The following is a 14,503-nucleotide window of genomic DNA, read 5'->3' as shown; positions in this document are numbered from 1 at the left end:
CGACCTTCGCGCTCATCGCCAGACCCCGCTCCCCCTCGCCGCCCTCGCACCACCGCCTCGGCACCTGACGAGGGTCAACGACCGCCCTCGACCCCCTGCTACAAGCCTCTCGACAGCCCGAGCCTGTCAGCCGACTTCGCCCGAGCGCGATGCCGCCCTTCCTACCCCTCTTCGAGCACTCGCCTCCCTCGTCCGACTTCCGTCGCCTCCCTTTCCTGCTACTCGCCCGCGCAGCCGGCTCGAAGGACGCCGGTTTCGTCACCTCGCGCCTGTCGGCCCTGCCCAAGGGCGTCCTCGTCGTCGTCGGCGTCTGGCTCATCCTCTCGGCACTCGTCCTCCTCGGCGCCGGAGCGCGCGCCCTGTTCGTCGGACGAGACTGGGGCAAGACGCGCGGGACGGACGCGGAGAAAGGGTGGCTTGGCGGCGGCGTCGGCGGTGTGCTGTTTGGGTCGGGCGCTGCAGGTGCGCTCAGCCTTCTCCTGTTCTCCCTCTCCCTCCTAAACCTGCAGGCCGAGCTGACACTCTTCCGCCGATGACGCAGGAGCCCTGTCGACCTTGTTGGCGCTTCTCGCCATCTCGCGCGCCAAGAGCACGCCGCTCGAACGGTGGGGCACGCTCGCAGTGCTCGTCGGGCCGGCTCTCGTCGGAGCAGTCGCAGGCGGGCGGTGGGCGCGAGTCGGCCAGGTAGCCTGTGGCTTCTTCGGCAGGTGCGCCCATCCTCCTCCTTCTCGTCTGTGGCCTCAGGCGGGTCCTGACCAGTGTCTCATGGACAGCCTCTCCTTCGCGCTCCTCCTCGTCACCTCGTTCCGCCTCGCCTCGGTCGTCCCCCGACTCGCCCTCTTTCTCGTCGCCCTCGCCCTCACCGCCCCACTCGTCCTCTTGCGCCGCACGCAACGCTATGCCCTGTCGTTGTGCGCTGCCTTGTCGGGCGCCTTCCTCCTCGTCCTCGGCATCGACTTTTTGCTTCACCTCGGGCTCGTCGATGCCGTCGGCCTTCTCGTGTCGACGCACGGCGTGTCGTCGACCGCAGGCGACGCCGCTGTCGTCGTGGTGCGCTGGGAGAGCGCCGGCGGCAAGGGTCTCGTCGCAGGATGGTGGCTCGTGTCCGTCGTGAGCGGCGCGTGGCAGACCTGGTGGGGCCTCGGCATCGACGGCGACGATGTGCGTCCGCCTTTCTTCCCGCCCCTCTTCTCTTCTATCGCCCGCCTGCTCACCTCGAAATCGAGCGCTCGCAGACTTGGAACGCCTACCTCGCCCAGTTCAGCTCCGACAACCCGTCCTCGCCACGCGGCACGCACCTCGCTCCCCTGTCCCTCTTCTCGCGCTTTCGTCAGCGCTTCTCTCAAGCCTCGACTCTCACGGATCGCCAAGCTCGACGCGTCGCGCCGTGGGAGGACTTGCCGTCCGACGGCGAGGACCTCGACGAGGACGACCGCACCGTCGCCAGCAAGAAGGCCGCCCGTCGGCCGAGCACGCGCACGCCGACTCGGTCGCGACATGCCCAGCACGAGTCGGACGCGTGGGACAGCGACGCCGACACGCTCGCCGGGCTCGGCTCGCTCGGCGGCGGCGGGACGAGCGCAAAGCCGGCGCAGTATGGCCCGGTGTCGGCGTCTGCGGCGGACTCGGAGGACGAGGAAGGAGGACTCGGTGTCGCGGCGCGACGAGGAGGAGCAGTGCGGGAGCAGGACGCCGGGCCGCCGTACTCGAGCCGCACACCGGCTCGGCCTCGCGCGCTTGCTCGCAGCAGCACGAGCGGCCTCAGCGGGACGACGGCTGCGGCGACTTTGCGCTCGACTGCGGCGTCGACGTACCGCTCGGTCGCCGACCACGACGGCGTCCCGCTCCTCGACGAGTGGGACGAGGAGCGCCTCGCCGGGCAGCGGCTCACGGCCGACCCGACACCGCCTCGCTCGCGCGCCCAGGGCAACGTCGCCTCGCGCTTCGCTGCGCGTCTCGTCGGCCGCGGCAAGACGACGCCCGCCGCCTACGCCGGCGCGAGCGTGGGACTTTCGGCTCTCGACCCTCGACCCGCCTCGCCGCCGCACGCCCCACCGCCGCACGCCGTTCCAGCAACGCCGAGCCTCATGCGCGCGCTCGCCCGAGTGCGCACGGCGCAGCAGGAGGCGCGAGGTGCGCCGCTCGTGCGCTCGCCGGTGGTGGGCGGCGGCAGCACGGGCGGGGCGCCGCTCTCGCCTCGGCTCGACGGCGACCATGTCAGGCGAGCGTCGATGGACGAGTGGTGGGCCGAGGTCGTGCGCAAGAGCAAGGGCGCGACGTGAGGGCGGTGTCGTCGCGCGTGCGAGCGAGCGCCGGGACCTCCCCGCCGGCCTCTCAGACCGTCGCACGCTCTCCTTTTTGTAGATCTGCCCTTGTCATGACTATGAGCTGCAGCTATCTCATGCGAGAGAAGCAGAAAGCGCCGTCACGCCGTTGCCTTGGTCGTCGACGCTGCCAGTCTCGAGCCAGCTGCACCGCCTCTCGCTCGCTCCCACCTCACACTCGCCTCGCGCTCATCACCGCGCACGATGGCGACAGCACCAGCACCAGCAGAAGCGTTCCTCAAGCGGCTCATCGACCTGGTCGAGCAGGAGCGCGCTGCCGAAGAGAGCGAGTCGGCCCTCCTCTTCAGCAACGCCCCGATCTCGCTCCTCGAGCGCAACGGCCTCGCACTCGGCAACCTGTCGGGCCAGACGTCGATTGGCCTCGGCGGTCGCCTCCTCGTCGAGCTCGAGCGGCCCTCGGCGTACCACACCTCGCCCACCTACCCGCCGCACGACTTTCGCCCGGGCGACGTCGCCCGACTGCGGCAGCACGGCTCGGGGGGCGGAGCAGCAGGCGGGGCGGGCAAGAAGGGCGGCAAGGAGGACAAGGGCAAGGGCAAGGACGATGGAGGCGTCGACGCCGTCGTGTACCGCACCACGGCGACCAAGATCACGCTCGCCGTCGACGAGCCGCCCGACGACTTTATCCTGCCCGACCGCATCCAGATGTACGTCCCTCGAGTCCCAGATAGCCTCTCTACGTGCAGGAGCTGACTCGGCTGCCCACCCGCAGCGTCAAGGTCGCCAACCCGACGACGTTCATCCGCCAGCTCTTCTTCCTCAACCGCGCTCTGCGCCAGCTCGACGCGCCTCTCTCGCCTCTCCTCGCTGTCCTGCTCGGCCAGAAGAAGCCGTCGGTGGCGCAACGTAGACCCGCCGACCCGGCGCTCTCGTTCATCGACGACAACCTCAACGAGTCGCAGCGCGAGGCGGTCGACTTTGCCCTGTCGAGCGAGGAGGTCGCGCTCCTGTGGGGCCCGCCCGGCACGGGCAAGACGCACACGCTGGTCGAGATCATCCGCCAGCTCGTCCTGTCGGGCAAGCGCGTCCTCGTGTGCGGCGCGAGCAACCTCGCCGTCGACAACATCCTCGCGCGCCTGTCGGTCCCGCACCCCAACTTCCACGAGCCGATCCCGCTCACGCGAGTCGGGCACCCGGCACGTGTCCTGTCGGGCCTGACGCGGCACACGCTCGACGCGCAGAGCGCCCAGAGCGACACGAGCGAGCTCCTCAACGACATCAAGAGCGACCTCGCGGCGCTCGAGGGCCAGCTGCGGGGCGGGACCGGCGGCAAGAACCGCATCCGCGGCAGCGAGCGCAAGAAGATGTGGCTCGAGGTGCGCGACCTGCGCAAGGAGTTCAAGCGGCGGCAGGGCGGCGTCGTGAGCGAGGTCGTCTCGAAGGCCAAGGTTGTCCTCGCGACCACGCACGGGTGCGTCCCCCCTCGTCTCCCTCGTACCTTGAACCCGCATTTCCTGACCTCGTTGTTCGCCTCTGTGCAGAGCTGGCGGGCGCATGCTCGACCAGTTCGACTTTGACGTTGTCATCATCGACGAGGGTGCGTCTCTGTACTCTTTGTCTCTCTCTCTCTCGCTCGTTCTGCGCAGAGAACGCCAGCTCACCGCCTTTCACGACCTGCAGCCGCACAAGCCACCGAGCCCGCATGCTGGATCCCGTGCCTCAAGGGCAAGAAGCTCATCCTCGTGCGTCCACGCTCTCTCCCTTTGCCCTCTCTTTCTGCGCCCTGCCGCCCTCTGCCCTCTCTCGCGGCCGAGCATCTGACGTCGCGTGCGACGCCCTTCTACACAGGCTGGCGACCATCTGCAGCTCCCGCCGACGCTCAAGTCGTCCGACCGGCTCACCAAGAGCCTCTCGACCAAGAACGCCAAACCCGCCTCGTCGCCGCCGCCACCCGCATCGCCCGACGGAAAGCTCTCGCTCTCGTCCGACCTCGAGGTCACCCTGTTCTCGCGCCTCCTCGCCATGCACGGGCCGACCGTCCGCCGCATGCTCAAGGTGCAGTACCGGTTCAACCGCAAGATCTGCGCTTTCCCGAGCCGCGAGCTGTACGACGGCGAGCTCGTGCCGGACCCGAGCGTCGAGGACCGCAAGCTGAGCGACCTTGAGGGCGTCGAGGCGGACGAGGACGTCGACGAGCCCGTCATCTTCATCGACAGTGCGTCCCTCGAGCCTTGCCCGCCTTCACTTTCTCGTCCCTTCGACCTGACTTCATCCTTCCTCGTAAGCTGCCGGGCAGGCCATGTACGAGCGCGCCGCCGAGGACGGCAAGTTCGGGTCCGACTCAAAGAGCAACGAGAACGAGGCAGAGTGCGTTGCCACGTTCCCTCAGTCTCCCTCGCAACCCTCGCCCGTGCTCACCGCCACTCTTTGCGACCGCAGGATTGTCCGTCAGTACGTCGAGACTCTCGTGCGTCCCTCTTCTCCCCGTACCCTTCCCACTTTCGCCCACGCCTGGCGCTCACTCTCTCGCTCGCGCACCCCTCGCGCAGGTCAACGCCAACGTGCCGCCGACCTCGATCAGCATCATCTCGCCGTACAACGCCCAGGTCGTCCTCCTCGCGTCGCTCGTCCACCCGCAGTACCCGGACGTCGAGATCGGCTCGGTCGACTCGAACCAGGGCCGCGAGAACGGTGAGCCCTCCCTCTCTCGTACCCGCGCTCTCCTCCCTCGATCTCGTGCAGTCACTGACGAGCGGTCCCTCTCGCGCGTTCCTCGCCTCGCAGACGTCGTCATCGTGTCGCTCGTGCGCTCGAACGAGCACGCCGAGGTCGGGTTCCTGCGCGAGCTGCGCCGGCTCAACGTGTCGATGACGAGGCCGCGCCGGCAGCTCGTCGTCGTCGGCGACTCGGACACGGTCGCGCAGGGGAGCGCCTTCCTCAAAAAGTGGATGGCCTGGCTCGAGGACGAGGCGCTCGTTCGCGTGCCCTAGACGGTGCTCGTGCGCGCGCTCTCTCTCTCCCTCTCTCTTGGCGTAGACGGCGAGGGCGGGCGACGGCAAGAGAGAGACGTGTCGAACGAGTTTCGGATGGCGAGCTACGGCAAGAGAGATAAAGAGAGTGCGAGAGAAGGAAGAGGAACACAGAGCACCACGAGGAGAGGGGGAGAGGGAGGGAGGGAAGGAGAGGAGAAGAGAGCACCGTGCGCGCAAGCCCTCGTGCCCCACTCTCGCGCTCACAGCAAGCTGTCCCACCCATCGCCGCCGCCGCCCATGCCCGCTCCTCCACCCTGCTTCGCGCCCGCCCCGCCGCTGCCAAACAGCGAGTCCTGCCGCTTTTGCGCCGCGATCTGGGCCAGGCTCTGCTGCCCGCCTGCGACGGCGCCGCTCGCACCTGCGCCGCTCGGCTTGCCCGCCGCACCGGACGACGCCGACGACGAGCCGACGAGGTCAAACAGGTCGCTAAAGTCGTCGGCCGCCTTCTTCTTGGGTGAGGCTGCGCCTGCGACGCCTGCTGGGCGGCGGGCGCACGGGGCTGCATCGGCGCCGCGCCCGAGTGCATGGGCTGCATCGGGGCGCCGTACCCGGGCGGCGCGGCGGCGGCCGAGGTCGTCGACGAGGGCTGGAGCATCGCAAAGACGTTGTTGGCGGCGGGGCGAGGAGGCACCTGGGCCTGGGCCTGGAGCGGGGCGACGACGGGCGCGGCGACCGGCGAGGGGACGGCGCTCTGGAAGTCGTCAAAGTCGTCAAAGTCGTCTGCGGCGGCGGCGGCGGTGGTGGGCGCGTTGGGCTTGGGCGGCGGCGGCGGGAGCGCCTGCTCGTGGTCGTCGTCGTCAAAGTCAAACAAGTTCACCTCGGGCTGCTTCTTGGCCGGCGCCGCCGGGGCGGGCGCAGGCGGCGTCGGCTTGTTGGTGAGGCTCGAGGCGCCTCGCAACGACGAGGCGCCCGAGCGCGCCGAGGACGAGTGCGGGGCAGGCGCAGGAGGAGGAGCCGAGGAGCGCCGCACGTCGAGGTCCTCGTCGTCGCCCGCGTCGTACGCCTCGAAGTCGTCGCCGCGCCCGCGCGAGTCGGAGAAGCCCCCTCCTCCTCCGCCGCCGCTGTCGCGCCCGCCCGAGTACGCGTCGCCGCCGCCGCCGCTACCGCCGTGCCCGAGCGAGTCGCTCCCGAACCCGCCGTACCTGCTCCCGCTCGCGCTCGTGAAGCTCGGGCCCCCACCTCCCGAGAACCCGCCGCCGCCGCCGCCGCCCGAGAAGCCCGAGCTGTCGCTCCCGACGCCCTGGTACTTGTTGCGGTTGGCCTTGGCCTTGCGGCGCTCCTGGCGCACGCGGTCGAGGTCCGACAGGAGGTCGCCGAGCTCTTTGGCGCGGTTGCGGACTGCGCGCGAGGGGGGAAGCGGGGACGAGGTGCAAGGTGCGAGGTGCGTCAGTCTCGCGACCTCCCCTAGTCCCCTAGCCGGCGCGGGCCCGCCAACTCGGCGGGACCGTTCGGCACGGACAGAGATGGAGAGTCACGACGACGAGGAACGCACTGTTGATGCCCTGGTCCTTGCCGTTCTCGTCGACGTAGTGAAAGTTGCGCAGGACGCGCACGAGGCTCAGGTGCGACCTTGCGTCGTCGACGACGCGTTCCGAGCCGTTCTTGACGAGGTACCTGCGTGCGCGAGCGGGGCGAGCGGGAGGGAGGGAGCGGGTGTCAGGTGTGGGCTGCGGGAGAGAGGGAGGAAGAGAGAGAGAGAGGGAGAGGGGGACGCACTCGAGGAGCTGGAGGGCCTTGTAGATCTGGCGCCACTCGCGCGCCTCCTTCTCGGTGAAGCGCGAGTACAGCGTCGGCATGATCTCGTTGAACGTTTGGCTGTGCGCGAGTGTACTGCATGAGTCCCTCGCTCGCTCGTCCCGGGAAGAGAGAGAGGGAGGGACGACGCACAAGTTGAACGTGTCCTGGGCAATGTGCTGCATGAGGCTCGAGCTGGCGCCCCACGGCTCGTCGTTGGTCGCCTCGCGCACGCGCGACTCGGCCTCGGTGTAGTTGAAGGCGTAGGCCTGCGCCTTGCGCACGGCCGCCTTGACGTCGTAAACCGAGAGCTCCTGCGCGGGGTGTCAGTGAGGGGGAGAGAGAGGAGGGGAGAGCAGGGGAGAGGGGACGCACGGCTGCCTGCTTGGCGAGCGTGTCGACACGGTCTGCGAGCCAGTCCATGGTGGGTCGGTGGGTAGGTGCGAGAGGAGGAGCGAGGGAGGGTCGAGGTGGGGGGTTTGGTGTGTGCGAGGGCGAGGGCTGGCTGTGTGCGGGTGGGAGGGGGTCAGTGAGTGTACAGCTCGGGGGACCTAGACGACCGGGCTGCAGTGCGCGGGTGCGAGGGGTGCGAGTGCGAGGCCAGGGGAGGTCCGTCACGGTGGTGGAGGGAGGGAGAGGGAGGGGACTGACGCGTGCGGTGATTCGTGGGCTGGACTGGATGAGTTCCTGGTGGAGTGCAGCACAGCAGCAGACAAGGCTCAGGGAGAGCGAGAGAGAGGCGTCGGTCGCGTCGTCGTCGTCGTCGTGGAGGGCCTCGCCCCCCCTTCCTCCTCCTCCCTCCTCTCTCTCTCACCCGCAGGTCTACGCAGCTCCAGTAGAGTCGCCATGGCTTCTGCTGCTTCAAGCGCACAGCGCGATGCCATCTTTGCCGCCCTCCGTCACGACAAGGCCAACAAGGCGCGTCCCCCCTCCTCCCACCACGCAGCAGCCGCGAGCCCAACTGACCCGCACCCGCACCCATGCAGGCCTGCGTCGACTGCAAGGCGCGCAACCCGACCTGGTCCTCGGTCACGTTCGGCGTCTACATCTGCCTCGACTGCTCTTCGGTCCACCGCAACATGGGCGTCCACCTCACTTTCGTCCGCTCGACCAACCTCGACATCTGGTACTGGACCCAGCTGCGGGCCATGAAGTGCGGCGGCAACGCCTCGTTCCTCGACTTTCTCGCCCGCCACCCCGGGTCGGCCTCGGGCGACACAAAGGACAAGTACATGTCGCGCGCCGCCCAGCTGTACAAGGAGGAGCTCCAGCGCCGCATCAAGGACGACGAGCGCATCTTTGGGCCCGACCGCGTCGTCGTCGACGGCATGCACGACCCGCACGCGCCCGCGTCCGCAGCTGGTGCCGCCGGTGGGGGTGCGCCCGCAGGCGACTTCTTCGACACGTGGGATGCGCCCGCGCCCCCCGCGCCCGCCGCAACCTCGTCGTCCAAGCCCGCCTCGGCGACGCGCACCCCGCCCGTCATCGGTATCGGCTTTGGCGGCTCGCGCCCGGGCACCCCGGGCACCCCGCCCATCGCGTCCCCCTCGGCGGCGACACCGGCGCCCAAGCCGCCCGCCGCACCGCGCACCGTCACGAGCTCGTCCCTGAGTGGCGGCGCAGGCGCACGGCCAAAGACGCTCGGCGCGACGCGCACCTCGTCGTCCTCGGCGTCGCCCATCGGCGGCGGCGGCGCGCCTTCCTCCTCGTCGTTGTCGTCCACCCTCGGCGCCGGCTCGAGCGGCGGCGGCGGCGGGACCGGCGCCCCTGTGCGCGCGGGCAAGCTCGGCGCGGGCAAGCTCGGTGCGGGCCGGCTCGGCGTCAAAAAGGGCGGCGCGATCAACTTTGAGGAGGCCGAGCGCAAGGCGCGCGAGGAGGAGGAGCGCGTAAAGCGCCTCGGGTACGACCGCCTGCAGGAGGAGGAGGAGGCCAAGCGCGTCGCGTCGGCCTCGGCTGCGGCTGCGACCGCGCGAGGGGGCGCGAATGGCGGCGGCGGGGCGGGCGGCAAGCTCGAGCAGCAGCAAAAGGCGCTCCAGGCCAAGAAGGACAGCGGCGAGGTGGACCGCCTCGGCATGGGCGTGCGCAAGCTCGGCTTTGGCCAGGTTGCCGGCATGGGCGGCGAGGCGGCGGCGGCAGAGGCCAAGCAGCGGCAGAAGGCGGCAGAACGGGCCGCATCTGGGTACCGCGAGCCGGGTCCGTCCTCTCGCTCTTCTCTCTCGCTCTCGAGAAGCAGGAGCGCCCCACTGACCTGTGTCTGCCACACAGAGGAGTCGGACTACGCGCGCCGGACGTTCGGCCAGCAAAAGGGCATCTCGAGCGACATGTACCACCAGACGGGCTCGTACGACGCCAACGCGAGTCGCGAGGCGCAGAACCGCCTCCAGGGCTTCCAGGGCGCAACCGCCATCTCGTCCAAGTGCGTTCCCTCCCTCTCTCTTTCTCTCACCGCGAGGGCGAAGAGGAAAGGACCCACGACTGACCCTCGCGCCCGACCTCTCGCCCGCAGCGCCTACTTTGGCCGCGACGACGACGAGACCGAGATGGAAGAGTCGATCATGTCGGCCAACGGGCTCGGCAACCTCGAGGCCTCGGCGCGCGACGCCGTGCGCCAGGTCATGGACGCGGCCGGCATCGACGACTTGAGCGACGTGCAGAGCGCGCTGCGCAACGGCGCTATGCGGGTGCGTCCCCTCGCTCTCTCTCTCTCTCTCTTTCCCTCTCGGCGACTGGCTAGGCGGCTAGACGGTCACGAGACTGACCCTCGTCCCTCGCTCCCTCGTGCAGCTCGGCGACTACCTCTCGCGCTACGCCTGAGCGTCACCCACCTCTCCTTGTCGTTCCTCGTCACCCTCCTTCCCTACCTTCCCTCACTTTCTTCCGCTGTCGTTCCTCTCGGTCTGTGCGCCCTCCCGCCGTCGTCGTCGTCCCGTCCCTCGATCCGTCCTTCCTGTCCTCCCTCGTCTCGTCTCGTCGAGGCTGTGCCTCCCCGCCCTTGCCAGTACTGCGCGCCAGCGCTTCACGCAATGCAGTGCTCCTGGACGAACCTGGCTGTCGAGCGAGCGCGAGCGGGACAGCGAGCTTGAGAGAGAGACAGGAGGCGTCGCTCGACAGGGAGGCTCGGCGCTCGTCGCCGCCTCGCACCAGCTCGAACGCATTGTGGGCTTGACGCTGCTCTCGCTCAAGAGTCGCCGAGAGTCTCGAGCTGCTGGAGCGAGCGCGCACCGTGCAGGGTGCCCCCTCGCTCGAGGGGGGTCCGTGCGCCGAGGGCAAGCCGAACTACGTCCGCCCGCCCGCCGCTCGGACCTCGTCTCGGGCGCGACTCTCACTCTCGCTCGCGCAGGCTGGCGATACGCGATGCTCACGTTGCCGCGCTGACGTGAGAGCTTGTGCGAGCAGGGAGGGACAGCCGGTTGAAGCGGGAGCGGCGGGCAGCTCGAGCGAGGAGCGAAACAGAGTCGGTCGTCGCGGCGTCGCTGCTCTCGAGGCCTCTCCGACGACGAGAGCACGAGAGAGAGAGGGGCACTGCTATTCGTAATTTCCACTGATCGTCAGACTGCTCGCAAAAACGTCGCTGGGAGTCGGGGCTACTTGTCGAACTTGACGACGGCGCGACCGACCATCTTGCCGGCGTCGAGCTTCTTGATGAGCTCCGGGAGCTCCTCGAACGGGTGCACGTGCAGGCTGTGCGAGTGCGAGAGGGGTCAGTCTGTGTCACGGTGCGAGAGAAGGAGGAGAGGGCGGCCTTCTCAAGGCGACGCACTTGGACAGCTTGACGCCGCCGAGCGCCGCAATCTCGAGCGCCTCGTCGACGTCCTGCAGGCCCGCGACGAGCGAGCCGACGATGGCGACGCCGCCCATGATGAGCTCGAGCGGGTCGCCGCCGGCGCTCGCGACGCCGGCGCCGGGCATGCCGATGCAGACCATGGTGCCGCCCGGAGCGAGCATGCGGTGCGTGTTCTCGTAGGCCGACTTGGAGCCACTGCGTTGGGCGTTGGAAAGGACGTCAGGGACCGGCTCAATTCGTCGAGAGCGCTGCCGAGAAGCGACACGAGGGAGAAGTGCACGGACCCGGTGACGATGACGGCGTCGGCGCCGCCGTTGGTGATCTTCTTGACCTCGGCGTGGATGCTGTTGGACGCTGACGGTCAGTTCGCCGCCTCGACAGAGCGAGAGAGAGAGAGAGAGAGAGAGAGAGAGAGAGAGCTGGACGCACTCGGAGCACGAGGTAAAGTCGATGAACTGCTCAGCACCGAGAGACTTGCACAGCTCCTCCTTGTCGCCGGCGTCGATGGCGAGGACGCGGATTCCGGCATAGCGGGCGTACTGCACAGCCATCGAGCCGACTCCACCGCCGGCGCCAGGGATGACGAGCCACTGGCCGGCGCGTGCGTTCGAGCGCTTGATCGCGGCGTAGACCCTGCGGAACGTGCACGACGGTCAGTCTCGCGATACTGTCAGGCCCTGACAGGGCTGAGGGAGACGGAGAGAGAAAGAGGAGGACGCACGTTCCGCCCGAGCAGAGGATGGGGGCCGCCATCTCGTCGGAAAGGCCCTCGGGGATGCGGTTCGTGTACTTGGCCGTCACGACGGCGTACTCGGCGTACGAGCCGTTGACGTGAGCGCCGACGGCGACGAGCTTGGCGCAGTGCGTCTCGTGGCCGCGGCGGCAGGAGCGGCACTCGCCGCAGACCGAGTCGAGCGGCTTGACGCCGGCGCGGTCGCCAATCTTCCACACCTCGGGGTCGACACCCTCGCCGAGTGCGACGACTTTGCCGGCACCTGAACGAGAAAGTAGGGAGGGTCAGTCGGGCTCGAGAGGCTCGAGAGCGACCTGGCGGCCGGGTCGAGCGACTTGAGAAGGTCCCGCTCTACACCAACTCACCCTCATGCCCAACAATATTGCATCCATCCGAGATTGGCCAATGCCAATCGTTCTTCATACTATAAATCACCAAAAGAATCGTCAGCCACCATTCCCTGGCCAACAGACGCTGCCGGCGCCGTTCCCTCGAGCGACGCCTGCGACGCCGCCCGCAGAACGCAATGCACGCGCTGAAGCACATAGAGAGAGAGAGAGTACGCACAAGTGGACGTCACCTGCGGTCGGGAAAGAAGAAAGAAGATCAGTACACGGCGCGACAGGGCTGAAGAGCTTGCCAGTCCGGGCGGGGTCCGCGCTCGCCGAGCCAACAGCGATGGCTTTGCGACGCGTCGAGAGGAAGGTTGACGTACTCTGGCAGAGACCAGTGGCGCTGAGACGAAGGAGGAGCTCGCCCTTGCCGGGCTTGGGGACAGGGTGCTGCGGAAAGAAGTCGAGGTCAGCGGGGTCCGGACGGCGCGCAAAGGACAGTGGCGAGCTCACATCTTCGTGAAGCTCGATCTTGAAGTTGTCGCCACGGTCCTGCAGGTGCGCGAAAGCGGTCGTGAGCGAGGGGACGTCGAGGAGGGAGCCGAGGAGGAGCGGGACGGCGACGTACGACGACGATGGCGGCGCGGCCGGTCTTGGGGACCTCCTGAGAAGACATGGCGTGGGTAGATGTAGGTGTAGGTGTGCGTGTGATGCGCGCGAGGAGCAGAGCAGAGGAGCAGGACAGCGAGGAAAGAGAGAGCGCCGTCGAGGTGCGGGGACGCTCGCTCGAGGTGGGGCAGCTTCCGGTGGGGCGCAGCGGCAAGCTCGCGCGCGGCCGCGCGGGGGTCACCTGCACCGCGAGCGCACCGCAGCATGCGCGGCCCAACTTTGAGCAGCGCGCGCGCTAGAGTGGGGAACGCGGCACTGCGGGCCTCGGCGACCGGGTCCGGACCAGCGTCAAAGGGATCGACGCGACCGCTCGCAGGCGAGCTGCAGGCGGTCTTCGGGGACGGGCTGGCGTGTCGAGGGGAGGAGCGGGAGCATCTGTGCCGTCGGAAACGGTGCCGCTTCGCGCCTGCCCTCAAGCGGGGCCCGTGCGGGGTCCGTGCACGGCAATGTCAAAACGCGTCGCTCAGCTTTCGCTTCCGCGGCCGTTTGCGTCTGTCCGCCCGCAGGGTGGCCCGCACGGCTTCCACAGAGCGCTTCACCAATGGACGACAGAGGGGGCGCGCAGCACGGCAAGACAGCCGAAGCTGCGCACCGGAAAATCGCCGTCCAAACCGCCGCGCGCCGCTCGCGCGCTTCCCTTGTCCTTCTAGCTCGAAGCTTCTGCGTGCCTTGGACCGTTCTCGAGAGCGTCCCGCGCTGCATGTGCGACGCGCGACAGGCCGAGATGAGGACGTCGAGTGCGCCCGAACGCTCCCTTGACCACGGCAACAGCGGTTTTTGCTCGTTATTTACTATTGTCTGTTGCCACCTCAACAACCAGGTGTTTTGGCCGAGCGGTCTAAGGCGCTAGCTTAAGGTCACACGTTGATCCGCTAGTCCGAAAGGGCGTGAGTTCGAATCTCACAGACATCATCAATCTTTTGCTGCTCTCGCCTGTGCTGTTCTCGAGGCAGTTCAGCGCTGTACTCTTTTGTCGCCTGTGACCTGTCGACGCTGTTCTGCCGTGCTGCCGAGCCGGTGCAGCCGCACAGCTTGCCCGGGGAGACCGAGCGCGAGCGGGGAAAGCGCCGTCGAGCTTTCGACTTGGGAAGGTCGACGCGATCCGAGCGGCGTGCTTTCTCACAAGCGGCTCGCAGCGCCCAGCATGCGGCTTGGCCGTTCCGTCTCGGGACAGCGACATTTGGCATCGGAATCGTGCACGGACGCCAAGTGGCTGTGACGAGACGTCGCCTCTTGAGTGCTCGAGCAGAACGGACCGCTTACCTTCTTCTCGCCCCTCTCGCGGCATGGCTCGGCTTGCGTGATTGCGCGATAGCGCGTTACCGACGCTCTCGGCGCGTTCGACAGGGCGCTTGCAGCACCCAAGCTCTCGCCCTCGTCCTCTCGCACGGACCGTCTCGCTCGCGCTCTCTCGCTCTCCTCCCCCCAAGCTCGCCTCTCTCGCTCTCCCCCATCTCCCACCCCCAACAAGGTCCGGGCGCCATCGTCTCATTTCACCCTCCCCCTCGCTCCCTCGCTCCCTCACCCCCTCTTGACCTGCAACACCACTTCGATCCCGCCCCCACCGCCGCCCCCGCCGCCCTCGCCACGCCGGTCCCTGAGCAGCCGCTCGTTGGCGCGCCTGACGCGCTCCTGTGCGTGGTCCGTCACGGCGAGGCGCTCGGCGTCGGTGGCGTGCGGGTGGGCGTGCAGGGTGAGGGTGGCGAGGAGGGTCGGGGAGAGGGAGGAGGAGGAGGGGGAGGAGGAGGAGGATGGATGGGGGAGGAGGAGGGAGAGGGCGAGGACGAGAGCTGCCAGATGTGGGGCGGGTCGACCGAGTGTACGGCGGGGAGGGCTTCGAGCTGTGACGAGGGAGGTGGGAAGGGGTGCGTGAGTGTCCGTCGTGCTTCCTCTTCATATACGACCTCGCCCACGCTCTCCCTCGCGCGCACGCA

At 68.6% G+C, this 14,503-nt stretch overlaps 5 protein-coding genes and 1 non-coding gene across 6 annotated transcripts; 4 read left to right on the top strand and 2 right to left on the bottom strand.

Annotated features, from left to right (window-relative positions):
* Positions 1 to 149: 149 nt before the first annotated feature.
* On the top strand, positions 150 to 2,282 carry RHOBADRAFT_46944 (uncharacterized protein; the record flags this gene model as incomplete). The annotated part of the gene is made up of 4 exons (XM_018414892.1): positions 150 to 462; positions 542 to 707; positions 774 to 1,161; positions 1,236 to 2,282. The coding sequence occupies 4 exons, from the start codon at positions 150 to 152 to the stop codon at positions 2,280 to 2,282; spliced, it is 1,914 nt and encodes a 637-aa protein (XP_018268539.1).
* A 246-nt stretch (positions 2,283 to 2,528) lies between these two features.
* Positions 2,529 to 5,381, top strand: RHOBADRAFT_39550 (uncharacterized protein; the record flags this gene model as incomplete). Its single annotated transcript, XM_018413631.1, has 9 exons — positions 2,529 to 2,992; positions 3,058 to 3,756; positions 3,827 to 3,882; positions 3,966 to 4,027; positions 4,134 to 4,500; positions 4,571 to 4,652; positions 4,725 to 4,752; positions 4,835 to 4,976; positions 5,070 to 5,381. 9 exons carry the CDS (start codon positions 2,529 to 2,531, stop codon positions 5,273 to 5,275), a joined length of 2,106 nt encoding a protein of 701 aa, XP_018268538.1. The 3' UTR covers positions 5,276 to 5,381.
* On the bottom strand, positions 5,347 to 7,477 carry RHOBADRAFT_55947 (uncharacterized protein; the record flags this gene model as incomplete). The annotated part of the gene is made up of 6 exons (XM_018418096.1): positions 5,347 to 5,783; positions 5,813 to 6,655; positions 6,810 to 6,931; positions 7,034 to 7,132; positions 7,205 to 7,365; positions 7,427 to 7,477. 6 exons carry the CDS (start codon positions 7,472 to 7,474, stop codon positions 5,518 to 5,520), a joined length of 1,539 nt encoding a protein of 512 aa, XP_018268537.1. The 3' UTR covers positions 5,347 to 5,517.
* Positions 7,478 to 7,876: 399 nt separating this feature from the next.
* Positions 7,877 to 8,357, top strand: RHOBADRAFT_39546 (uncharacterized protein; the record flags this gene model as incomplete). Its single annotated transcript, XM_018413630.1, has 2 exons — positions 7,877 to 7,969; positions 8,038 to 8,357. Coding segments are annotated over exons 1-2 (390 nt in total), but the record flags the coding sequence as incomplete, so codon positions are not given.
* Positions 8,358 to 10,567: 2,210 nt separating this feature from the next.
* On the bottom strand, positions 10,568 to 12,576 carry RHOBADRAFT_48938 (uncharacterized protein; the record flags this gene model as incomplete). The annotated part of the gene is made up of 9 exons (XM_018415205.1): positions 10,568 to 10,732; positions 10,812 to 11,030; positions 11,120 to 11,179; positions 11,265 to 11,468; positions 11,557 to 11,830; positions 11,934 to 11,992; positions 12,136 to 12,148; positions 12,284 to 12,350; positions 12,529 to 12,576. The coding sequence occupies 9 exons, from the start codon at positions 12,574 to 12,576 to the stop codon at positions 10,636 to 10,638; spliced, it is 1,041 nt and encodes a 346-aa protein (XP_018268535.1). The 3' UTR covers positions 10,568 to 10,635.
* An 812-nt stretch (positions 12,577 to 13,388) lies between these two features.
* Positions 13,389 to 13,481, top strand: RHOBADRAFT_t124. Its single transcript has one exon. It is a non-coding gene; the product is annotated as a tRNA-Leu (tRNA).
* The last annotated feature ends 1,022 nt before the right edge of the window (positions 13,482 to 14,503 follow it).

This window comes from Rhodotorula graminis (genome assembly GCF_001329695.1).
Source record: "Rhodotorula graminis WP1 unplaced genomic scaffold RHOBAscaffold_15, whole genome shotgun sequence".
Lineage (NCBI taxonomy): Eukaryota > Fungi > Basidiomycota > Microbotryomycetes > Sporidiobolales > Sporidiobolaceae > Rhodotorula > Rhodotorula graminis.
Note: the sequence above shows the minus strand (reverse complement) of the source record. Positions and strands in the feature narration are given on the sequence as shown.